This window comes from Vipera ursinii, assembly GCF_947247035.1.
Source record: "Vipera ursinii genome assembly, chromosome: 5".
Lineage (NCBI taxonomy): Eukaryota > Metazoa > Chordata > Lepidosauria > Squamata > Viperidae > Vipera > Vipera ursinii.
The window spans coordinates 94,819,727-94,840,033 of record NC_139518.1 but is presented as its reverse complement, the minus strand read 5'-3'; the positions used below and the strand labels follow the sequence as shown (position 1 = coordinate 94,840,033).

Sequence of the window (20,307 nt, the reverse complement as noted above, 5' to 3'; positions counted from 1 at the left end):
CCCTCCTCCTCCTCCTCCTCCTCCTCATTCTTCTCCTTCTCCTTCTTCTCCTCCTCCTATTATTATTATTATTATTATTATTATTATTATTATTATTATTATTATTATTTGATTTTCCCCCACTCAATAATTGGTGAACAGTGTGTTTTCTGGGTTACATTTACAAAAGAACCATTAACAATTAATTTCTATAACCCACATGCCACATATTAAATTTTGATTTCCTCCTTCCCCAGAATGACCTCTTTTGCAAGCACTGGGTTAATACGATTCTTATTATTTTGATAAATAACAATTAAAATATATGATTTCCCCCCCCCCAATATTCCTAAAAATAATAATCATATTAGTATAATGTTTCATTTCTATTGAACCGTTCTGATTGCCTCATCATAAATCCTGTTACAATCCTTATTTCAGTTTATTTCTCCCACCAAATTCTAGATATTCTGGTCTGTTTCCTAGAGGCCTTTGTTTTTCCACCTTTTGGACAAAGGGAAAAACAAAACAAAACCTCTTTGTACATGGTTGATCTTATGGATAACTCCACCTCTACACAGCCAGAGAAAGTGCTGCGAGTTGTGTTTATCCAATACACTGAGCACCCAGGGCTTTTTTTCTCATAGAACGCCCAGAACGGAGTTCCGCCACCTTTTTTGGATGGAACCTTGTAGGGTAGGCAAGGCGGGTTGTATGAAATGTGAGAGTTCCGGCACCTTTTTCTTTCACAAAAAAAGCAGTGTGAGCACCAATAGTTGTGCTTTGCGTATCGTATTGTCCAGACAAACTACTTTAACTACAAACTGGCTTGTATTGTTGGAGAGACACATTGTCTAAACTGGAGAGGAGCGTCAGTCTTCGCTTGTATCCATTTCAAGCCACTTTGATAGCTCAAGCCTACAGAGTCCTTATTTCTCATCTCTGTATAGGGGGCCATTTATAGCAAACAGACAAAAGATGGAAGAATGATTGTATTAATCGGGAATGGAAACTCTCCCAAGAGCAGAATCGCCCGAAGAGACTTCAGTTGATGAAGTTGTGGGGCCTACTGATGGTAGGGTGAGATGTTACAACTCCTTGTGACAGTGGAGTTGTTGACATCATCATTAAGTTAAGATACAGAATACATTTGAGGAGGGAGCAAGGATGGAACGGGGAGATGGAGGCAGTCTTAGATGACTGGGGAAAACTAGGAATCAAATCTGGATCAGAGAAAAACTTGGGGAGTAGGATTGATCTTGAACGTTGGCCTCTGCCACAAGTCTTAATATTCCATTTCCCAGCTGGAAGAATATCCCTAGAATGTCTACGGTTCCCTCAAAAATTGCTAGAGTTATGTGGAATTCTGTTCGCATCCCCTAACGTTTCCTTTTTCTTACCTCCAGGCACAGCGGTGGCTTTTTACGTGCAATATGCCGAAGATAAAGAGGAACCCTCCATCTTGAACCGCACCTACCTTAACTACGGAGGAGGTTACTCTCATGAACACGGCTACTTCAAGGCATCTCACAACGGGGTTTATATGGTGGCGGTCAGTGCCGAGTTCCCCCCAGGGCCTGCCTTGGGACAACTAGCGTTCAGCAATGGCCACAGGATGACTCTAATAAACAACAAGAAGAGGAAATCCAGCGGTGGTTATACAACTCTCTTCGCCCTGGTGGAACTGGAGAGGGGAGACTTGATGTGGTTTGAGCTGGTCCAAGGGGCCGCAGTCAGACAAAACACACTTGGACTGAGCATGGCTGGATTCTTGCTATTGAAAACCTGAGAAGGAACACCTTGGTCATGTCAGGAGCCCTCCTGTGAGCAAATGATGTTTGAATGAGCGGCCTTGTTTTGCCTGCAGTAGGACATTATCTCCGCAATGCTTCCTAGAAGGACTTCGGTAGGCTAGGAGACAGGTGCTTGTGACATTTTTTTTGTTTTTCCCAGTTGTTGTCCTCAACGTTTTTGTGTGGTCAGCCACCTCAGAGGTGTTGGATACGAGAGGGGCGGCAAATAAACTTTATAAATAAAATTTCAAGTCTGATTCCCCACACCCACATTTGCAGGGCCCGACTGTGAGTCGGAAGAGAGAGAGCGAGCAATGCTTCTAAGAACCCATCGGTGGAAAAACCCAGATTTGTGCATCACATTATCCAAACAAACTACTTTGTTTACTGGGGGCGGCTTGCTTCTTCCTGCACCATCTCTAGTCTGACTGGAGAAGGCAATTGTCCCATTCTCATGAATGACCTGCAGGTAGTTACTGGCGCTCAACCCAAAGAGCCAGTCTTAAAAAGTGTTGTTTAAGGATGACCATTGTCAGAAATATATCATTTCATTTTACTTCTTTGAGCCAGAATTTTCTTTGCCTCCTGAACTAAACATACCTAGAGCGATTGTTCCCCAAATTCATGTGCTGAAAACGGTGGGCTCAAACTCGCCCGATGAATGGAATTTTTTGCCCCCAATAATAATAATAATAATAATAATAATAATAATAATAATAATAATAATAATAATAATAATAATAATAATAATAATAATAATTCCTTTTCAGGGCATGCTCTCAAATTTATTTCTAGTAATACTAGCAAGGATGGGTAAAACCAGGGCTTTCGCATATATACGTTAAGCCCTTTGGCGCAATAAATTTGCCTTTGGCCAAGAACAGAAGCCATGCAAAACTGAATCTAGTTGGTGTTTATATCAAGCACCTTCAGATGACACCAGACAATAATTAGGGTGGGCTTTCTTTGAAGGCAGTTGCCAAAAAAAACAACAACAAAAAACCTACAGATAAGTCCTCAACTTAAAACAGCTTGTTTAGTGACTGTTAGAATGGCACTGGAAAAAGTTTTTCACATTTACAATGGATCACAGGATCAAAATTCAGACACTGGGCAGCTGACTCGTATTTATGATGGCTGCAGTGCCATGGATTCACGTGACCCCTTTTTGCGACCTTCGGACAAGCAAAGTCCGCGGGGAAGCCAGGTTCACAATAACCTTGTTACTAACTTAACAATTGCGGTGATCCACTTAATAGGTGTGGCAAGGTCGCAAAATGGGGCAAAACTCCTTGAACAACTGTCTTGCTTAACAGCAGAAATTCTTGCGCTCAATCGTAGCCTTAAGTCGAGGATTATCTGCACGCAGATAATACAATTCTCTATATACAGTAGTATATAGAATAGTGTATTTGCTATAAACTTCTATAAACTTTTGGCCACTACTGTATAAAGGTAAAGGTTCCCCCGCACATGCATGTTAGTCGTTTCCGACTCTAGGGGCCGGTGCTCATCTCCGTTTCAAAGCTGAAGAGCCAGCGCTTGTCCGAGGACGTCTCCGTGGTCATGTGGCTGGCATGACTAGACGCCAAAGGCGCACGGAGCACTGTTACCTTCCCACCGTAGTGGTCCCTATTTTTCTACTTGTGTTTTTACGTGCTTTCGAACTGCTAGGTTGGCAGAAGCTGGGACGAGTAACAGGCGCTCACTCTGTTAGGCAGCACTCGAGATTCGACCTGCCAAACTGCCGACCTTCTGATCGACAAGCTCAGTGTCCTAACCCACTGAGCCACCGCGTCCCTATATACTACTGTATATAGAATAGCAAATACACTAGCTAACCCACCATTGAGAATCACAGCTATTAAACAAATGACATTCTTTGGCTGGAAGCTGTATCGGCAACCCCACAGATGTGTAATACGTTCAGTCACCAGGGGGACACATAAAAACGAGGATAAAATTTTATCCTCGTGTCCCTTTGTAATGTTATTGCACTATTTCTTGATAATGTCCAAAGCTCCCCCCATTTTGAGTCATCATAAACGTGATTACTATACCAGTTAAGAATAATCTTTTATTACACATGCCAAATTTCACTGCGTGATGCAGCGCTCAACAACTCCTAGATGGGAATCTGAATTTAAAAACATGGGCAGCAACTTACCAAATAGTATGAGCAGCTGAGTGTGAATCAGGCACACAATTTTAGCAGGTTCTATGTAAAATACATGACCAGGATCCAACTACTCTCTTACCAATTTCCCTCTGCTGCAATAGATATCTAGCAACTTAAAAACAAAGAAATTCAATGATTTTCACTGCACAAAATTGACTAAATGACAACTCCAAATTAGCCATGCCCAGTTCATAGCACTCATGCTTAAATCCCATTGGACTGGGTCTATGACTCAAGCATTTAAGGATCATACCAGAGCCAAATACGTCATGTTTAATTTTTGTAGTGAGTGCGGCCTATTTAAATCACGTGATTTAGTGTCTGAGGGATCCTCGATGCTCTGAACTTTGTTTTCTTACAGACCTTTCATGATCCAAACTAGGTAGCGTCATCAGTAACTGATGAGGTCATGAAACGCCTGCAAGAAAACATCAAACTTAAAGAGCAACAAGGATTCCTTGTTTCAACCCTGAGTTACAAATATTCTCCATTAATTTAGTGTGTGACCTGTACTTCTTTTGGCACAAGATACAACGGGAGAATAGCAACAATTGCCAACAGAAAATTTAGCATTTATGGTTCATTATGTAAGATCCCCAACTTTCAAGCTACCGCAACAGCATTAAATTGAAACATCCCAGTAATTATCTTTTGTTATATTCTTACCCACCTTGATGGGGTTAGGTTGTGGCATTGGAACTGTGGCTTTTAAACAAGTTGACATGCTTGACATCGTGTTACAAATGGCGCATCGGAGAGGTTAGCCTCTCTATAGCCTGAGCCTCTGCCGAAAGGATTCAGTGTTACCTGGAAACTCATTCTGCAAAACACGAGATTCTTGTGCTGACCACACACGAGGCTCTTAGAAATTCCAAAGTTTTTATAAGGATCCCAAAAGAAATTGGGAGCAAACATAAAAAGGCTTTTTGGTAAAAGGGGGATAAAGAATAAGACTGAAGGGGGTTAAAAAAAAAGAGAGAAAATGGCCAATTGGGTTGGGGAATGAGCTTCCAATGAAATTGCCAGAGTAAATTCCTACTTGCAGCCTCAACTCTTTTGGTAAATAGATTGTGGGAATACCAACTGTGGCATCTGTCCTGAGATCATCCATCCACCTGCCCATCCATCCACCCACTCATCTATTCATCCAAACATCCACCTGCCCATCCATCCATCCACCCACCTATTCACGCAAACATCCACCCACCCACCACCCACTCATCCAAACATCCATTCATCCAAACATCCGTCTGTCCATTCATCCACCTGCCCGTCCATCCACCTGCCTGTCCATCCACCAACCTATTCATCAAAACATCCATCCATCCATCCATCCACCCACTCACCCATCCCATCCTCCATGCATCTTCACCATTTTTTTTAACTTAGCTGAAACAGCTGTGCTATTTTTCTGAGCAGATGTGCTTTCTTGTACTCGAGCACACATTTTTTTCCCAGGGCCAGTTTTAAAAGCAAGAGAGATCGCCGTAGATCTGGAATTCTGCAGGTCACCCAACATTAAAAGTGCTCGGGAACAAATATATTACTAACGTTTACTAAAATAAGGTTATTTACTCAAAAAAAAAAGAAAAAAAAAGAAAAAAAAAGAAGATACAGTGACATAAACTTGTGTACAGAACAAAGCAATTCATGGTAAACATAAGGCACCTTTTAAAACGGATGTGATACAAAAAGGAAAAAGAGAAAAAAAAACATTTCGCCCGGTACATTTGAAAAAACATTCTACAATGTCTGGCATCTGTAACAAAAAAGGAATATAATAATCAAGCTGCTATTTTCACCCTTTTCTTCTTTATTTACATGGTCTCTAAAGTCAGCTACATTATTCTTTCTGTATACAATATAATACATTTTTATATAAGGCAGGAAGAAGCCAGAGCTCGTAAGAGTAAATGAAGTGAACTTGTATACTGCATTTAAGGGCATTTACAGGAGAAGGCAAATCTATGAGATGACGTGAGCTTGGACAAAAAGCATTGTTCGTTCCACATTTATTACACCAGTAAGAAGTCTTTAACTGAAGAACCCAGTTTATTTTTAAATAAAACGTGGCAACATCCATTTCAGCTCAGGAAGATGATCTGTCTGCCTCATAAACCAGCACAATGGACCGTGAGAAGACTCACAAGCACTGAAAGTTTGGTAAAAAAATTAAAAAAAAAAAAAAAGTCAAGGGTAACTTTAAATTTAACCGCTGTTCCCCAGACCAGAATATGGATCAAATCCGAGACAGCTTCGCCGAAGACCAGTCGATTTTAAATCCTCCCGTGCACCGCCAAGTGGCATTTTGGCACTTTCTCATTTAGGATCCGTTGACTTTTATCGCAAGTTGATTTTTTTTTTTTGCGCGCGCTTTCTCTCTTTGACCGCCAGATTCCCAGCCCTTGTGAGAGCTACAGAGGATTTTTTTTTCCTACCCTCTGGGCTTTGGGTAAACAGAACCAACTGGATCCACCGAGGAATGATCTTAGAATAGGAAGAAACCCAAGAAAGAGAGAAACGTTGAGGAAATAGGAGAAATTAATAAAGGTCTTACTGAGCCGAGCAAAAGGACTCTGATGAATTCACGAAAGCAGAAGGTTCTTCTTGAAACGTGGAACGCTGATTGACACCAGCCTTTCAGGACAGGCAGATGTTTGACGTGAAGCTTCTGGACTCTTTTAACAGCACCAATAAAATTCGTTCTCTTTGCAAAGGGGATTTTTGTCTCTGAAACTATGGCAACATTTGGCGGTATTACCGCTACTGCAGAGATAAACCTTCCATTTACTGCTACATAATTAATCTCTCTCTCCTTTGATGGAGTGAAAGTAGACAACTTCAAGGAGGAGAAGGGTCAGGGAGCAGACTGCAACAGGAGGAACATTTTAGAGTAAGGAAGGTGAATGTTGCGTGGGGTTATGCAAACAGTTACTCACTGCCAAAACCCGCATAACGAAGCGGCATCTGTCTGGTGCTTTTAAGACCGTTCGTTCCCCAACAAGGAGCAAAACACAGGGAAATCTTCCCCTCCAATCAGGGATTTTTTTTTTGTCTTCTTCTGAATGATTGCATACTAATCTCAAGGCTTCCATTCGCAAATACTTGTGCAGGTGGACGGTTTTCTTGAAATCGCAGTTCAAAGGCATACCCGGTCAGGCACCGATCTGCACAGCACATAGTAGAAGGCGTTACAAAGCATTTTTGAACAACAGGTACACGCTCCCTAATGGCAATTGCGTTGAAAAGCACAGTGTACCACCAACAAAACTCTCCATCTTGGGGTGGGTGGTAAAAATAAGGCCATTAGGTTAAGACGTGTCATTAGGTTAAACCAGGGGTCTCCAACCTTGGCAACTTGTAAGATTGGTGGACTTCTTGCTGTAATGAGTATCCCATTTCTTTATTTGCTTGCATTTGCATCTAACGCCGCCTTCCCTTACACCGCTGCAAACGTCCCCCATTAAAATCCAATGGCGGCAGAAACAAGCACACAGCAGAATTTTGTGTAGCCCTATCGTGTCCCAAGAAGAGTTTTATCCCGCAGGAGATGGGAGACGTGGTGTGTCCAGTCTCTTCTGCACGCCCAAAAGTAAGAGATTCTGTACTATCCATCGTCTTAGAACAACCATCCAGGTCGCAAGTTCAACCGGTGGCACCTGATCATTATTTTGCTCAGGTCCACCAAGTGACCCGTGATAAACGTGCGCTTCCAAAAAGGCAACGTGGGTTGGAAGATGTTATCAATAAACCTGAGGCGCTAGAAGAGACCTGTTGACTGACATACTAAATGACTAACAGGGGAATGAATATTAAGAAGCAGCTGTGCTTCTTTTTCTGTTAAACAATCAAGGCCGCGAGACAGGTTCCAGACAAACGTAGGTTGAAATTTACTGCCATGTACTGTGACTGACTGCAACAACCGAGCAACACAAGCTAGCTAAAGGAGCAAGGTAAGAGTAAGGTAAAGAGTTAATAGCAAAGGGCATCACTTTCTGGAGCAGATTAAACTTAACTAAATCAATCTCAGGAGTTCTGGCTGGGAATTATTCGCCTATCGCTAAATTGCAGAGAGGGAAAAATCGATGCTTTTCACACAGAAGTTAAGTTGCTTTGATTATGCCAAGGTGGGCGATTTTGAAATGAAGGGAACTCACTGTGTTACACAGCTATAATGTAGCTGTAATCCCTAACCTACTGGAGATCGCCAGACCACAAAAGCTGATCTATACTAAGGTACGTTAAGAAAATGTAAAAGATACTTAACAATTCTTAGATATAACAACAAATTAGGCCTACCAGATCCAAAGAGCAATGGATCTGACTCAGTATGACATCAACTAGATGGTTTTTTTATTCTAAAGCTTTTTTAAAAATGCAAATATTAATGGTCAGCACTTAAAACGCTACTAAATGTTACCCATCCTACATGGCACTTAAAATACATTGGCCTAATAAACTGACATACTCCTCACCAACATTTCCAAGATCCGTGATAATTTTTTTGTAAACAAATCTTAAACGGGAGTTTCCTGTCTGTATTGTCAAGAACGCCGAGATCCCTTCAGAAGATCACTACAAGAAGACCACAGTTGCTCACCGCTTCAGAGATCGCTCCAAAATTAAAGAGAAAAATCCAAAAGTTGGGTGTGGGGACCTCTAGAATGTCACTGGGTTGTGAGCCACAATGGTGTGGCACCGTGGCGAATGAGCGCTCCTTAATGGACACAGTGGTATGGAAAAAGCTTGGAAAGCACAAACAGCGAAAAACAGCTGGTCTACACGAATAATTTGGTTTATCCCAAGTAATCTTTCAACTGATTGTGCAAAACGAGACATGAGGTAAGTTTCCGAGCCTTACATTACCTTCTTAGCAACGGACAGAAGAATGTGTCTTTCACTAAGGACCAATGGCAAAATGTTGTCCGTCGTTTGCTGCCTTCCCAATAAATTAATCCATAGCTTATGTACCTATTATCCGTTTGGAGGAATATGCACTAATACTTAAAAGGCATTGCTGAATGAGCAAATGACTTACAAGAAATGTTAAATAAAATTTGTACACCAAGTTATAAATTAAACAAATACTGCTTGGTATTGCCTGATTCCCAAATCCCTCCACATGCCATTGTCGTTTGAATTCACACTCAAATTGCATTAAAGCAGGGGTATCCGACTGTGGCAACTTTAAGTCCCATGGACTTCAGTTCCCAGAATTCCCCAGCCTTCTGGGAGTCGAAGTCAACGAATCTTAAAAGGCCTTAAATTTTCTACTGAATGTTACTCAAAGGAAGATTTAAATGCTTCTGTAATATCCGTGCATCTAATTCCAACACACTATTCAACATGTCACATTCAGCAGGTGAGTTTCTAATGGAACCTAATGACTTTTCAAATTATTTTCAGATCTCTGCATGGCACGTTTAAACATATACAAAGAGCAAGAAATAAAAGCACACTGCGAACTGCATAAATAATTTCCCTTTTCAAAAAAAAACAACAAAAAAACCCCAGCTAGGGCATGGTTTACAGTACAAGATTACAGGCACTTAAATTATCAAAGTGATTCTGCGGTTCAATGTGGCGGACTCGGTCTTCAGGAATAGCTTTGGGTATTGATTTTGATCTTTCCCATTAAACTTGAAAGAAGCGGCACAAATTTAGAAGGGCTGTTTGATTTTGGGTCATCCTTGGTGCAGCCCAAAAGGAAGGTAGAAGTAATTCTTCTTCGCCTCTCGAATCCACGTCGTGTTTTAAGACAAAAAGCACTGCGAAAAAACGAAACGGTAGCTTTGCACAAAATTGAATGGCTTCTTAAGTACTCCAAACGCGGGGGAAAAAGTCCTGGCACAAACATTGTAGAAGACTTAAGGAACTGTCCAATTGCTTAAACTGTCCCAGACACACAGGCTATCCTGCCAAGTCCTGGTTAGGTAACATCAGGTAGGGGACAAAAAGCTTGATTTTGTTTTTTTCCCCCACCGTTGCCATTGCGTTCATTTAACTTAAGGCTTTCACAGAAAGCGCGATCGGTCTGAATATTCAATTCAGCGCTAAAGAAACCGATGGGAATTTAAAACCGTGATGAAAATCTTAATGCAGCTCAAAATAATAACAATAATAATAATAATTAAAAAAAACCACAAGGCCATCCGCGCACGTGTCGTATTGGGTGCGTGGATCCCATGTCCTATTAAAATGTAATATTTATTAGCAGCCTGTAGAATTAACGAGGAGGTGTGGGCTGAAAGTCAGATGTCCCCTCCTGTTCCCATCACACCTGCACTGGGGCTTGAGTCAGGAGCTCTAAGAGTCACGAATTCACTCTTCTGCGACGTTTCTTTGTCAAATTTTAACGTCTTGCGATTCCACCATCTTGCCAAGGGTTTTCTTAATCCTCAAGGCGGTCAGTCTAGAAGCCGGGTTGTGGGCCCAGCATTCGCACATTAATTTCAGTATTGCTCTTAAACACTGCAAAGAGAACAGAAGAGAAAATCGCATAGAAACGGATACGGCTGAAATAATGTTAACCAACGGTGTAACATCCGCTAGCCCTGTTATGCCCAATTTAAAACTGGCCCCAGAAAGAAAAATAACGTCAGGTCAAGCACGGAAAAACTCTGAAGTAGATGAATTGACCTGGAGTTCCATAACCATTTCCATAACCATTAATGAGCGGGGAAGAGTAAAGGATAAATTAAAAAACAGAGGCAATAATGATACAAAGAGGCAAAATACAAAAAAAACTAATTAAAGAAGGTATCTTTTCAAAAGTGAGTCTAGTAATTGGATATGCGTACCTAAACCAAGAAACCAGATTTTAGGAAAACAAAAACATTTTAAAAATCTACTCTTAGTATTTTGAGAGAAAACAGTGCTTTTACACGTATGAGTAATCTACTGGCAAAAAACATTAGCAAAGTAAAAGGTAAAGGTTCCCCTGCACATGCGTGCTAGTCGTTTCCAACTCTAGGGGCCGGTGCTCATCTCCGTTTCCAAGCCAAAGAGCCAGCGCTTGTACGAGGACGTCTCCGTGGTCATGTGGCCGGCATGACTAGACGCCAAAGGCGCACGGAACGCTGTTACCTTCCCACCGTAGTGGTCCCTATTTTTCTACTTGCATTTTTACGAGCTTTCGAACTGCTAGCTTGGCAGAAGCTGGGACGAGTAACAGGCGCTCACTCTGTTACGCGGCACTCGGGATTCGACCCGCCAAACTGCCGACCTTCTGATCGACAAGCTCAGTGTCCTAACCCACTGAGCCACCGCGTCCCTCACATTAGCAAAGTATCCAACTTTAAATGTGTCCTTTGAATATTATTGTGTTCAGAGCTCTTTCAAGTTGCATTAATTGTTCAGCAAAGCAATTTGTCACAACGCATGATGCGACTGAATTCTCCAGCACGGTGGTTAGCATTGTTTCGTTTTGTTCTAAACTGAAAGAAAACCTTTTGTGTGCGTATTCCAATCTCGTAGTCCTGGTGGATTAAAAGATCCCAGTCGGAAGCCTGCCAGAAGTTATGGATTCTTTTTGTAAGGTAGACAGATAAAATCTGAAATGCGCCCCCCCCCACCCGCCAGATTTCATTTCTTTGTGGTGCTTACCTCATCGCTATTCCACCGATTTGACACCACCGGACGCAAGTGCTTCACGCAAACCACCTCTCTCATATCCTCGAACGAAGGATCGTTCGGGACCATATCATAATAGGGCAGTTGGTATTCTTCAACAATCCCTGCAAGAAATTCACAGCTGCTATAAACGTCGGAACGAGTTGCACTCTGCAGCCAATAGAAAATGTGTCTTTCATTCAAGCTGCAGTTAAACTCGCACAACGCTCGCGTTTTCCCGGTTTGGGGAATACCGCGAACAAAAGGAGAGCCCTTTGTGGCTTTCTCATTTTCTGGAGGAAAGCCGATCGGTCCCAAAGAACGTCAAGAGACTATGCCGATTATAATTCAAGATATGTGAACAGCGCTAGACAGCCTGCCTGCGGTCCCTTCTATTTGCCTCCTATTTCTGGTGCAGAGGATTTGGCGAAACACGCATGAAATGGTCTCACAGCTATGGTTAAGAGAGAGAAGCACTACATAAAAGGACAAGAATGAGAAATTCCCCATTATCCCAGGTTGTTCAGATGCCACTTTTAGCATTTAACTGAGTAACAGAGTTGGAAGGGACCTTGGAGGTCTTCTAGTCCAACCCCCTGCTCGGGCAGGAAACCCGATACCATTTCAGACAAATGGCTAGCCAGTCTCTTCTTAAAAATTTCCAGTGTTGACTCCCTCTTCCTTGGGGCAGCCCCTGAGATATTGGAACACTGCTATCATGTCCCCCCCTTGTCCTTCTCTTCATTAAAACTAGCCATACCCAATTCCTGCAACCGTTCTTTGCATGCTTTAAGTCTTCAGACCCTTAATCCTCTTATTTGCTCTATAATGTTAGTGCAAAAGGATTCAGACAAAGCGGAACACGGAAGACGTTGCAAGAGGGTTTGGGAGGTGATTTTTATTTTTTATTTTTATTTTACCTCCTGTGATGCATCGCCGAGCCATTTCCCAAATGATCAAGCCGAAGCTGTAGATGTCGGCCATGATGTATGGCTGGAAGTGATTCTTATTCAAAGTTTCATCCAGGACTTCAGGGGCCATGTACCGTTTGGTGCCCACCCTCGTATTTATAGGAACATCGACCTCATTCGTATCACTAAAAGGCGGCAAAAAGATATGAAACGAGGTCAGACAGGAAAGGGAACGATGCAATTACGGTAATTGCAATACAGAACACTTACGATTCCAAACGCACTAAGATTAAACTAATTTACCAATGAAGAACATTTTCAACCGCCTGCTTCTAAGACCCAAGTTATACTAATAAAAGAGCCTTGGTGGAGCAGTGGGCTAATGCCTCCTTAAGCAACACCAGCTGCCTGCAATTAGTGCAGGTTCGAGTCCCACCAGGCTCAAGGTTGACTCAGCCTTCCATCCTTCCGAGGTAGGTAAAATGAGGACCCAGATTGTTGGGGGCAATTAAGCTGACTTTGTAATAATGCCGCTTGGGGTGTGTGTGAAAGCCCTAATAAGCAGGCATATACATAGAACGAAGGCTACTGCTAAGCTTGTAAGCCGCCCTGAGTCTTCGGAGAAGGGTGGGATATAAATGGAATTAAAAATAATAAAAAATAATAATACGGTTACTCCTCAAGCGTTAATACAAACAATATTACTGAAGCCTGAGCTTTGAAAGGATTTGCTCATTGTAATGGAGATCCCTGAAGCTGCCAAGGAAGACTAGAATCAACACTGAAATATGCCTTTTGATTTGAAGCCAGAGATACTTTTAAGTAGGTGGCATTTTTTAGAACTTCAGTCTAGAGATGTTTTGACACTAATGTTCCATCTCAGCTATTCCTTTCGTGTTGGTTTCGCAAAGAAAATACTGAATTCTCTTTCGTTGCTTTCAAATGCTGAGAGTCGGTTCTTCTGATACAAGTCATCCGTGGGAAAACCACCCGTGGTATGAATCGTATCAGCTGCTCTACCAAATGACTCAGGTGGTGGTGGTGATGCTCTCCTTGGCTGGAGATACAGAACATGAGAAGACTCTACTGTATGGATTCCTGCGCTGGTCAAGGTGTTGACCTACATGATCTAACAGTAACAGTATACAGACCCTATACCAGGGGTAGGCAACCTCGGCTCTTTTATGACTCATGGACTTTTATGGCTCAGGAATTCTGGGAGTTGAAGTCCATGAGTCATAAAAGAGCCAAGGTTGCCTACCCCTGCCCTATACCATTCTGGACAAACGGTTGTCCAACCTCCACTGATGGAGCACCCACAACTTCTGAAGGCAAGGTCTTCTACTGATTAGTTGTTCTAAACTGTCAAGAAATTTCTCCTTAGTTCTAGGTTGCTTCTCTCTTTGACAAGCTTCCATCCTTTGCTTCTTGTCCTGCCTTCAGGTGCTTCTGAGAATAGGCTGACCCCACTTCTCTTTGTGGCAGCCCCCCAAATATTGGAAGACTGCTGTCAGGTCACCCCTTAGTCCTTCTCTTCTTTAGATTAGACATACCCACATGTTTTATCCTACAGTCCCCCTAATCATCTTTGCTGCTCTTCTCTGCACTCTTTCTAGACTCTCAACGCATTTTTGTACTGCGGTGACCAGGACTGGATGCAGTATTCCAAGTGTGGCCTCACCAGTGCAGTATAAAGTGGTACTAACACTTCATGTGACCTTGATGCTATCCGTATGTTGGTGCATCTCCAGACTTCCTTGCATACGAATACTGAATTTTGTTTTTATCAATGCGTCTCCGCCTCAGCAGCTTTCAGCCGCGTGGACTTCCACTCCCAGAGATGCCCAGCCACTTTGCTTGGCTGGGGAATTCTGGGCCTGGAAAGCTGCTGAGGTTGAGAAACAGCGTTCTCTATGAAAGCAGGACTTGGATCATCTACCTGTTAAATTTGACAGCAAGGCCCAAATCTGCAATGCAGCAGGCCCCGTTCCTCTTGATCAAAATATTTTTGCTCTTCAGGTCTCTGTGTGCAATAGCAGGCTTGCCTTGGGTCCCATAGATTTCGGTGTGCAGATGGCAGAGACCGCAGGCGGCGGAATATGCCAGCTTCAACAAAGCTCTGTTGTCCAGTGTGGTGTACTGCAGGAAATCGTACAGGGACCCCTTTTCGTGGTAATCGGTGATTAGGTAGAGGTGAGTCCAGGAGCCTGTGCCTTTAATATCTGCAGCTATGAACCCTGCAGGATTTGGAAGAGAATGGGGGTTAAGTGCTTTCCATGAATCATCCAGCGAAAAGCAAATTTAGAGATTAATAATGAATACATTAAAAAAAGCATTTGAGAGACACGAGGCAGGCCTGCTTCACTCAGGTAACTGTCACCCAAATCCAGTTATTCAGCTTTTAGGATTTTTAAAAAAAAAAGCGCCAAATGGTGCCTGTAGCAACGATTCATTTTAAGACAGCTCGTTTCCCCCATTTGGAGTTTCTGGTTTATGTTTTTCCTTGCGGTGGTTCAAGATTGGCTCAGGCTAACTGGTGAAAAAGCAAAATATGAAGGGTTCCCCCCCCCCCCCCACACCTTTCCGACCTATCAAAATTTCATTGAAACCCTCTGTAAGGGTAACGCGACTGCCCGCAGGAGGTGTGAAAAATTGACACTGCGACCATTGGTTCCACCAAAAATTAACAGATTTTCCACAGATCTTTCTGTGGAAAAAGTTAAGTACACCTTTTGGCTCTAATTCCTAGTCTCATGGCAGAAACAACACCATGTAAGCATTCCTCCTTACTGTCTACCAATCTCTGAAATTGACTAAGAGTTTTTTTTTCCAGCTATGCAACGTTTGAGAGATTTCTTGCATGCAGAGCCAGTTTTAAATCACCTTGCAGCATCTTTCTGGGATTTAAACCTGGACTTTGACTTGGCCACTGGAATGATCCCTTCCTTCCTTCCTTCCTTCCTTCCTTCCTTCCCTTTTATTAAAATGTTTAGTGTCCTTCTCTTGTTGCAAGGTCCACTTTCAATTTAGCTTCAATCCTCTTCCAGACGGTCTCCCATTATCCTTAGGCCTCCTGTGATACAATGAGGAATTCACTCATGCTTGCAGCGGATCTGGTGGACCTGATTTTAATTTTAAGTATTTGAGCTAGTGATAAAATGTAGGCGCATGCTTATTTTTCCCCCACGGGTTAAATTTGCAGTTACGTTTAATGTAAATTACAGAACGGAACGCAAATTGTAAACGCTGCATGACCTTTTGTTCAATTGTGTCCCCTTTATCAGTACGATTGAAATGGAAGACCAAAAATCTGTATGCTGAAACATGTTGAAAAGCTAAAAAATAAAAATAAAATGTAAACGGGATGCATTTGCTTTTCTTTTCTTTTTTTTAAAAAAAGAAACAAGATTGTATAGAAATTACACGCGCTACTACCTGCAAATCCAATGGAATAAATCGGCTCACTCTGGATTTTAGGAATATAAGCAAGGCGATCCAAGTTTCACTTTACTGGAAAAAAAAATGTTTCAAGCTAACTTGAAACATTTGCTAACGGTGCAAATGAAATTCAGTAAAAAAAGAAAAACACCTCAGTGAAAACTCTTTGTCATCTTTTCACATTCTGCTAGAAGTGCTGAATTAGGTATGAAATCCTTTCAAATGACAAAGCAGTCACAGCATGAGCTTCTTTACTTACCGAGTATATTTTCATGGCGCATAAGAACCGTCTGGTATATCTCTGTTTCCCGAAACCAACTGGCTTCTTCGGGGGTGGAAAACACTTTCACGGCCACCTTTTCCCCTCTCCATTTACCCATCCAAACTTCACCGTATCTCCCTTTCCCAACCTGCTGGATCATCTGAATCTGTTTCGCGATCGTCCGTTGCACCTTGGACAAAAGGGGAAAAAAAAAGAAAAGAAAAACGACAGGTGAAATGTTTGAACATCTTTAAAGAAAGAAAGAAAGAAAGAAAGAAAGAAAGAAAGAAAGAAAGAAAGAAAGAAAGTGAATTAAAAAGATCGTGACCTGTTTGAGCATTTCGTAGATCAGGTACTTAAAATGGTTTGTTCAAAAACAGCTCTCTTTTAAAATGAAAGCATGGGATAGCCGAAAAGTACGGGACGGAATAATCCGGTAGCAACCCAAATTCTTGCACTGAATTAATTTTGCTGGCTTTTCTTCGAGAACGCCTTACCTCTGTGTAGGAGAAGGAATGGCAAGAGCCCGGGGTTGAAGTGAAAAGAGGCATCAGCCTAGAATCCCTACATAGCCACAAACAAAGCCCAACCCCTTTGAGAGCTGTTGAATCGTACCTAGTTCTAACCAGGTGCTGACTGTTAATGGAGGAGATTCCTGTAGATGGGTCATCAACAACAACAACAACAACAAAAATCAGCTAAGTTGATAAAATCAGTTAAACTGAACCTTCACGGGTGGACCTCATGCTGACAGAAAACTTGTCAGGCCTGCTGTAAATCACAGAACTCTTAAAATCACGGGCTTACCAACAGAGGCAGTCCCGAACCACTGCCAGAGCTGATCGACTGGTCAATGAGATCCTTTAAGGATTCCCCAGCTGGGATAAAGGCCTCATCCTGCTCCAAATCACGATTGTAACGCCGTCTCTTTGCCACCCCTTTGCAGTAATGCCTGGAGGGGAAAAAGCAGATTCAAACTCACGCATCTTGATTTCACTCAAAATTCTAGTTTGCCCAAAATAGTAATTCCAAAATTATAGGCCGCAGAGTCCAGCCATTTTTACACTAAGCAGCGAGCATTTTCGCTGGCACGGTGTCACGCGCTTCCATCGGCCGTCCTCTACGGCAAGTATAAAAAGGTAGCATTGATTGAGCGGCTCTGCTCCTGTGGCTAAGGAGAGGTGGAAACTGTTGGGACATATACTCCTTCGATGCACTTTCTATAGAGGTATTTCCCCCCAAAACATATCCGCCCAACAATTGATGGGTATCCCGGCTGTTCCGACACTGCTCATCTCCAGCGGCTGCTTAAGGATGAACAGACTGTGATTACAATGCAGGTGGCTAGATTCTGCGCAGCCGCACTGGGAATTCGTCGGAAACATGTGCTTAATCCACCATAGCAATTTTACACGACTGATGTAGCAGACTCTTTTGCATTACTTTTGTTTTTGCATTTTAGTGTTCATTGACTATGGGCCCCACAGTTGAAGGACTGATATGTGTTTAGTTAGGCCACGTATAACTGACAGACTGGATGCCAAATTGTGATTTTAATATAGATTTTGCCTATTATTTATTATTTCACTCCAGAATTTTAACTGGATATCCATAGTTTTTATTTGTTCTCGTCCCTGCTCTTTGATTTTAGTAATAAACCTGAACTGAATATTAATAACTAATGTTCGAATTGTTCATTTTACACGACTGTTACCTACTTGATACAGAAATGAATATCTGAAAAGAGAATCTGTGTCTCACCTTGAATGCGGGGTTTATGTATAAGTGATAAGTGAGCTCAACATTCAGTTACTAATTTTTATCTCTTGACAACAATGTAATATAACATGTCTTTTCTTCATCTTACTACGAAGCTATTTAACTTAAATCAAGCTAAATAATTAAAGCTCAATTAGATGCATATAAATCATACTAGTTTTTTCTGAAAATATCCTCAGGATCCCACATAAGATTATATGATGTAAAGGAATATATTAACCATAAGCATTAAATGTGCAGAAAGGCAAATACAGGTCCCAAATTATTAAAAATATTTTATATCCAGCACATATAAGATCATGAATCCTGAAAGTTTCTTCCACTGCAGACTGTGTAGTGTGCATGTGTGTCAGTGTGTGTGTGTGTTCCTGAGCATTATTCCACTTTATACAATTTTCTACACATTTAACAACCAAAAGTGATGCAAATAAAATTGGTTTCCAACTCTAAATCGCTTTTAAAACTTCCAGTCTATCCTGTTTTAATACAACGCATTAAAGCTGTAAATATCCAACAAGGGTTTACCTGTAGCAGAAACAGCCAAAGAGGGCAATCATGGCTATTATGCAGACTGCCATGCAAATAAGCACAGCTATCCAACGTATGCTGCCGTCAAACAGGTTATCTAAACAAACAAACAATAAGTGAACATTTAGAGTGTTTCTCAACCTTGGCCAACTTTAAGACGTGTGGGCGTTAACTCCCAGAATTCCTCAGCATAGCTGACTGTGGAATTCTGGGAGTTGAAGTCCACCCATTTTAAACTCTCTCTCGGAAATTATCAAAACAAGGTTTAGACAAATCTTATTGCAATCTACCTTCAGAAATGCAATTCTGTAATAGTTGTTACGTACAAACTGTATGCGGAATGTCGGCAACTGTGGTTCTATTATTATTCAACGGGCATCTTGCTCCCCAGAGATCGTAATTAAGAAGGTAAAGTTCTCCAATTTGAAATGGTTTGAAAACAGGGCAATCTGCCTAGCACAGGGGTCTGCAGTCTTGACAACTTGAAGACTTAAGACATAGCTGGCTGAGGAATTCTGGGAGCTGAAATCTACAAGTCTTACAAGTTGGCAAGGTTGCAGACCCCCGGCCTAGCACCTGATTTGATGTCTATGCAATCAATACATTATTTCCCCAGAGTTTTATAATTGCATTTTAAGATGCTCAGGACTAATTGATGTTCACATTGCTAACTAAGTCTTCGGTTGCTTGGATTCAGCTACTGGAGCGATAGACCAAGGTTGAAAAGTAGATGGGTAGAATCTCCACGCAAACGCCCACCACCCCCATGGGTCACGCCCACTGAATATCAGCGAGCATTGTACCTTTAGGAGCAGGAGATAGAGTGGGCTGCAAATCTTGATTGCAGAAGTCGGTCCGGCAACATTCAATGGTACGCCGTCGTAGAACGACTCGGGAATCCTACAGGAGAAATTGTACACTGAAGCAGTGCAGAAGCACATACATACCGGTATATGCACGCATACACACATTAGTTATTTTTTAGCATATGATGAGGACATGATGGAATTGATATCAACATATATACACAGTCTACGTGGCTTCATAACTGGATGTCCAATTCAGCTTTTCAGGTGATGGCCTTTGGCTTTGCTTCGTGCAGATCTTTTAAGGAACCAGACAAGGCACTTTGTGGGCAGTTCTGCACAATAGTTTGGATCTCAGCACCACAATCGCAACAAGGGGAATCTTTCCACCCCGGCTGATGCAGGACAGAGACCATTCTTCCAGTACCACACCTAATTTTGTGCAATTTTAACCAGACAAATCCAGTAGCTTGGTAGAGGGATCACTAATGGTCTGGCCACAAGAAAGTACCTTGAACTATTAGTTAGCCCTACGTATTTTCACCACACATAAGACGTTCCAAAATCTACAACAAAGAATCGGAAAACAGGCATTTGTGTATGTTGTTGCTTTCCATACCATGTTTCAAGTAGAGAGAGGAGATCTGCCACAAAAGACTGGGATGTGACGGTCAGGCAGCCATAGCCCCATTCTGTTTTACACTTTTTTTTTTAAAAAAAATTTCTATTTATTCCTCCAGCCTTTGGCATTTTCTGCTTAGTGAGCAAACCAAACTCTCTGTGGGACCTCTTGACAGCCACCCGTTAAGTCCTGCCTGCCCGTTTGCATACACAATAAACTTGTTTCCTTTGAATTAAGCAAAACCGCTGACGACTCCATGCAGCTATCACTAGGGTCTTCTCGGCCACCGCATGGAAGGGGCTTGACATCTCCTTGTTCTAGATTTTTTTCCCCCCAACTTCTCAAGCTAGTCTGCAGCTCTGGTATTCCTTGAGGGTCTCCCATACTCACCGACTGACT

At 42.1% G+C, this 20,307-nt stretch overlaps 2 protein-coding genes across 2 annotated transcripts in view; one reads left to right on the top strand and one right to left on the bottom strand.

Moving 5' to 3' along the window:
- MMRN2 (multimerin 2) overlaps nt 1–2,302 on the top strand; it is a 29,109-nt gene extending 26,807 nt beyond the window's left edge. Inside the window, exon 7 of the mRNA XM_083364186.1 lies at nt 1,386–2,302. Within this exon, the coding sequence (XP_083220312.1) occupies nt 1,386–1,768 (383 nt within the window). The 3' untranslated portion in view covers nt 1,769–2,302. The remainder of the gene's footprint in view (nt 1–1,385) is intronic.
- Nucleotides 2,303–5,137: 2,835 nt separating this feature from the next.
- BMPR1A (bone morphogenetic protein receptor type 1A) overlaps nt 5,138–20,307 on the bottom strand; it is a 66,811-nt gene continuing 51,641 nt past the window's right edge. The window contains exons 5-12 of the mRNA XM_083364241.1: nt 19,284–19,380; nt 18,478–18,577; nt 16,981–17,125; nt 16,171–16,363; nt 14,413–14,710; nt 12,483–12,658; nt 11,557–11,687; nt 5,138–10,422 (exon numbers count right to left, since the gene is read on the bottom strand). Of these exons, the coding sequence (XP_083220367.1) occupies nt 10,297–10,422; nt 11,557–11,687; nt 12,483–12,658; nt 14,413–14,710; nt 16,171–16,363; nt 16,981–17,125; nt 18,478–18,577; nt 19,284–19,380 (1,266 nt within the window). The 3' untranslated portion in view covers nt 5,138–10,296. The remainder of the gene's footprint in view (nt 10,423–11,556; nt 11,688–12,482; nt 12,659–14,412; nt 14,711–16,170; nt 16,364–16,980; nt 17,126–18,477; nt 18,578–19,283; nt 19,381–20,307) is intronic.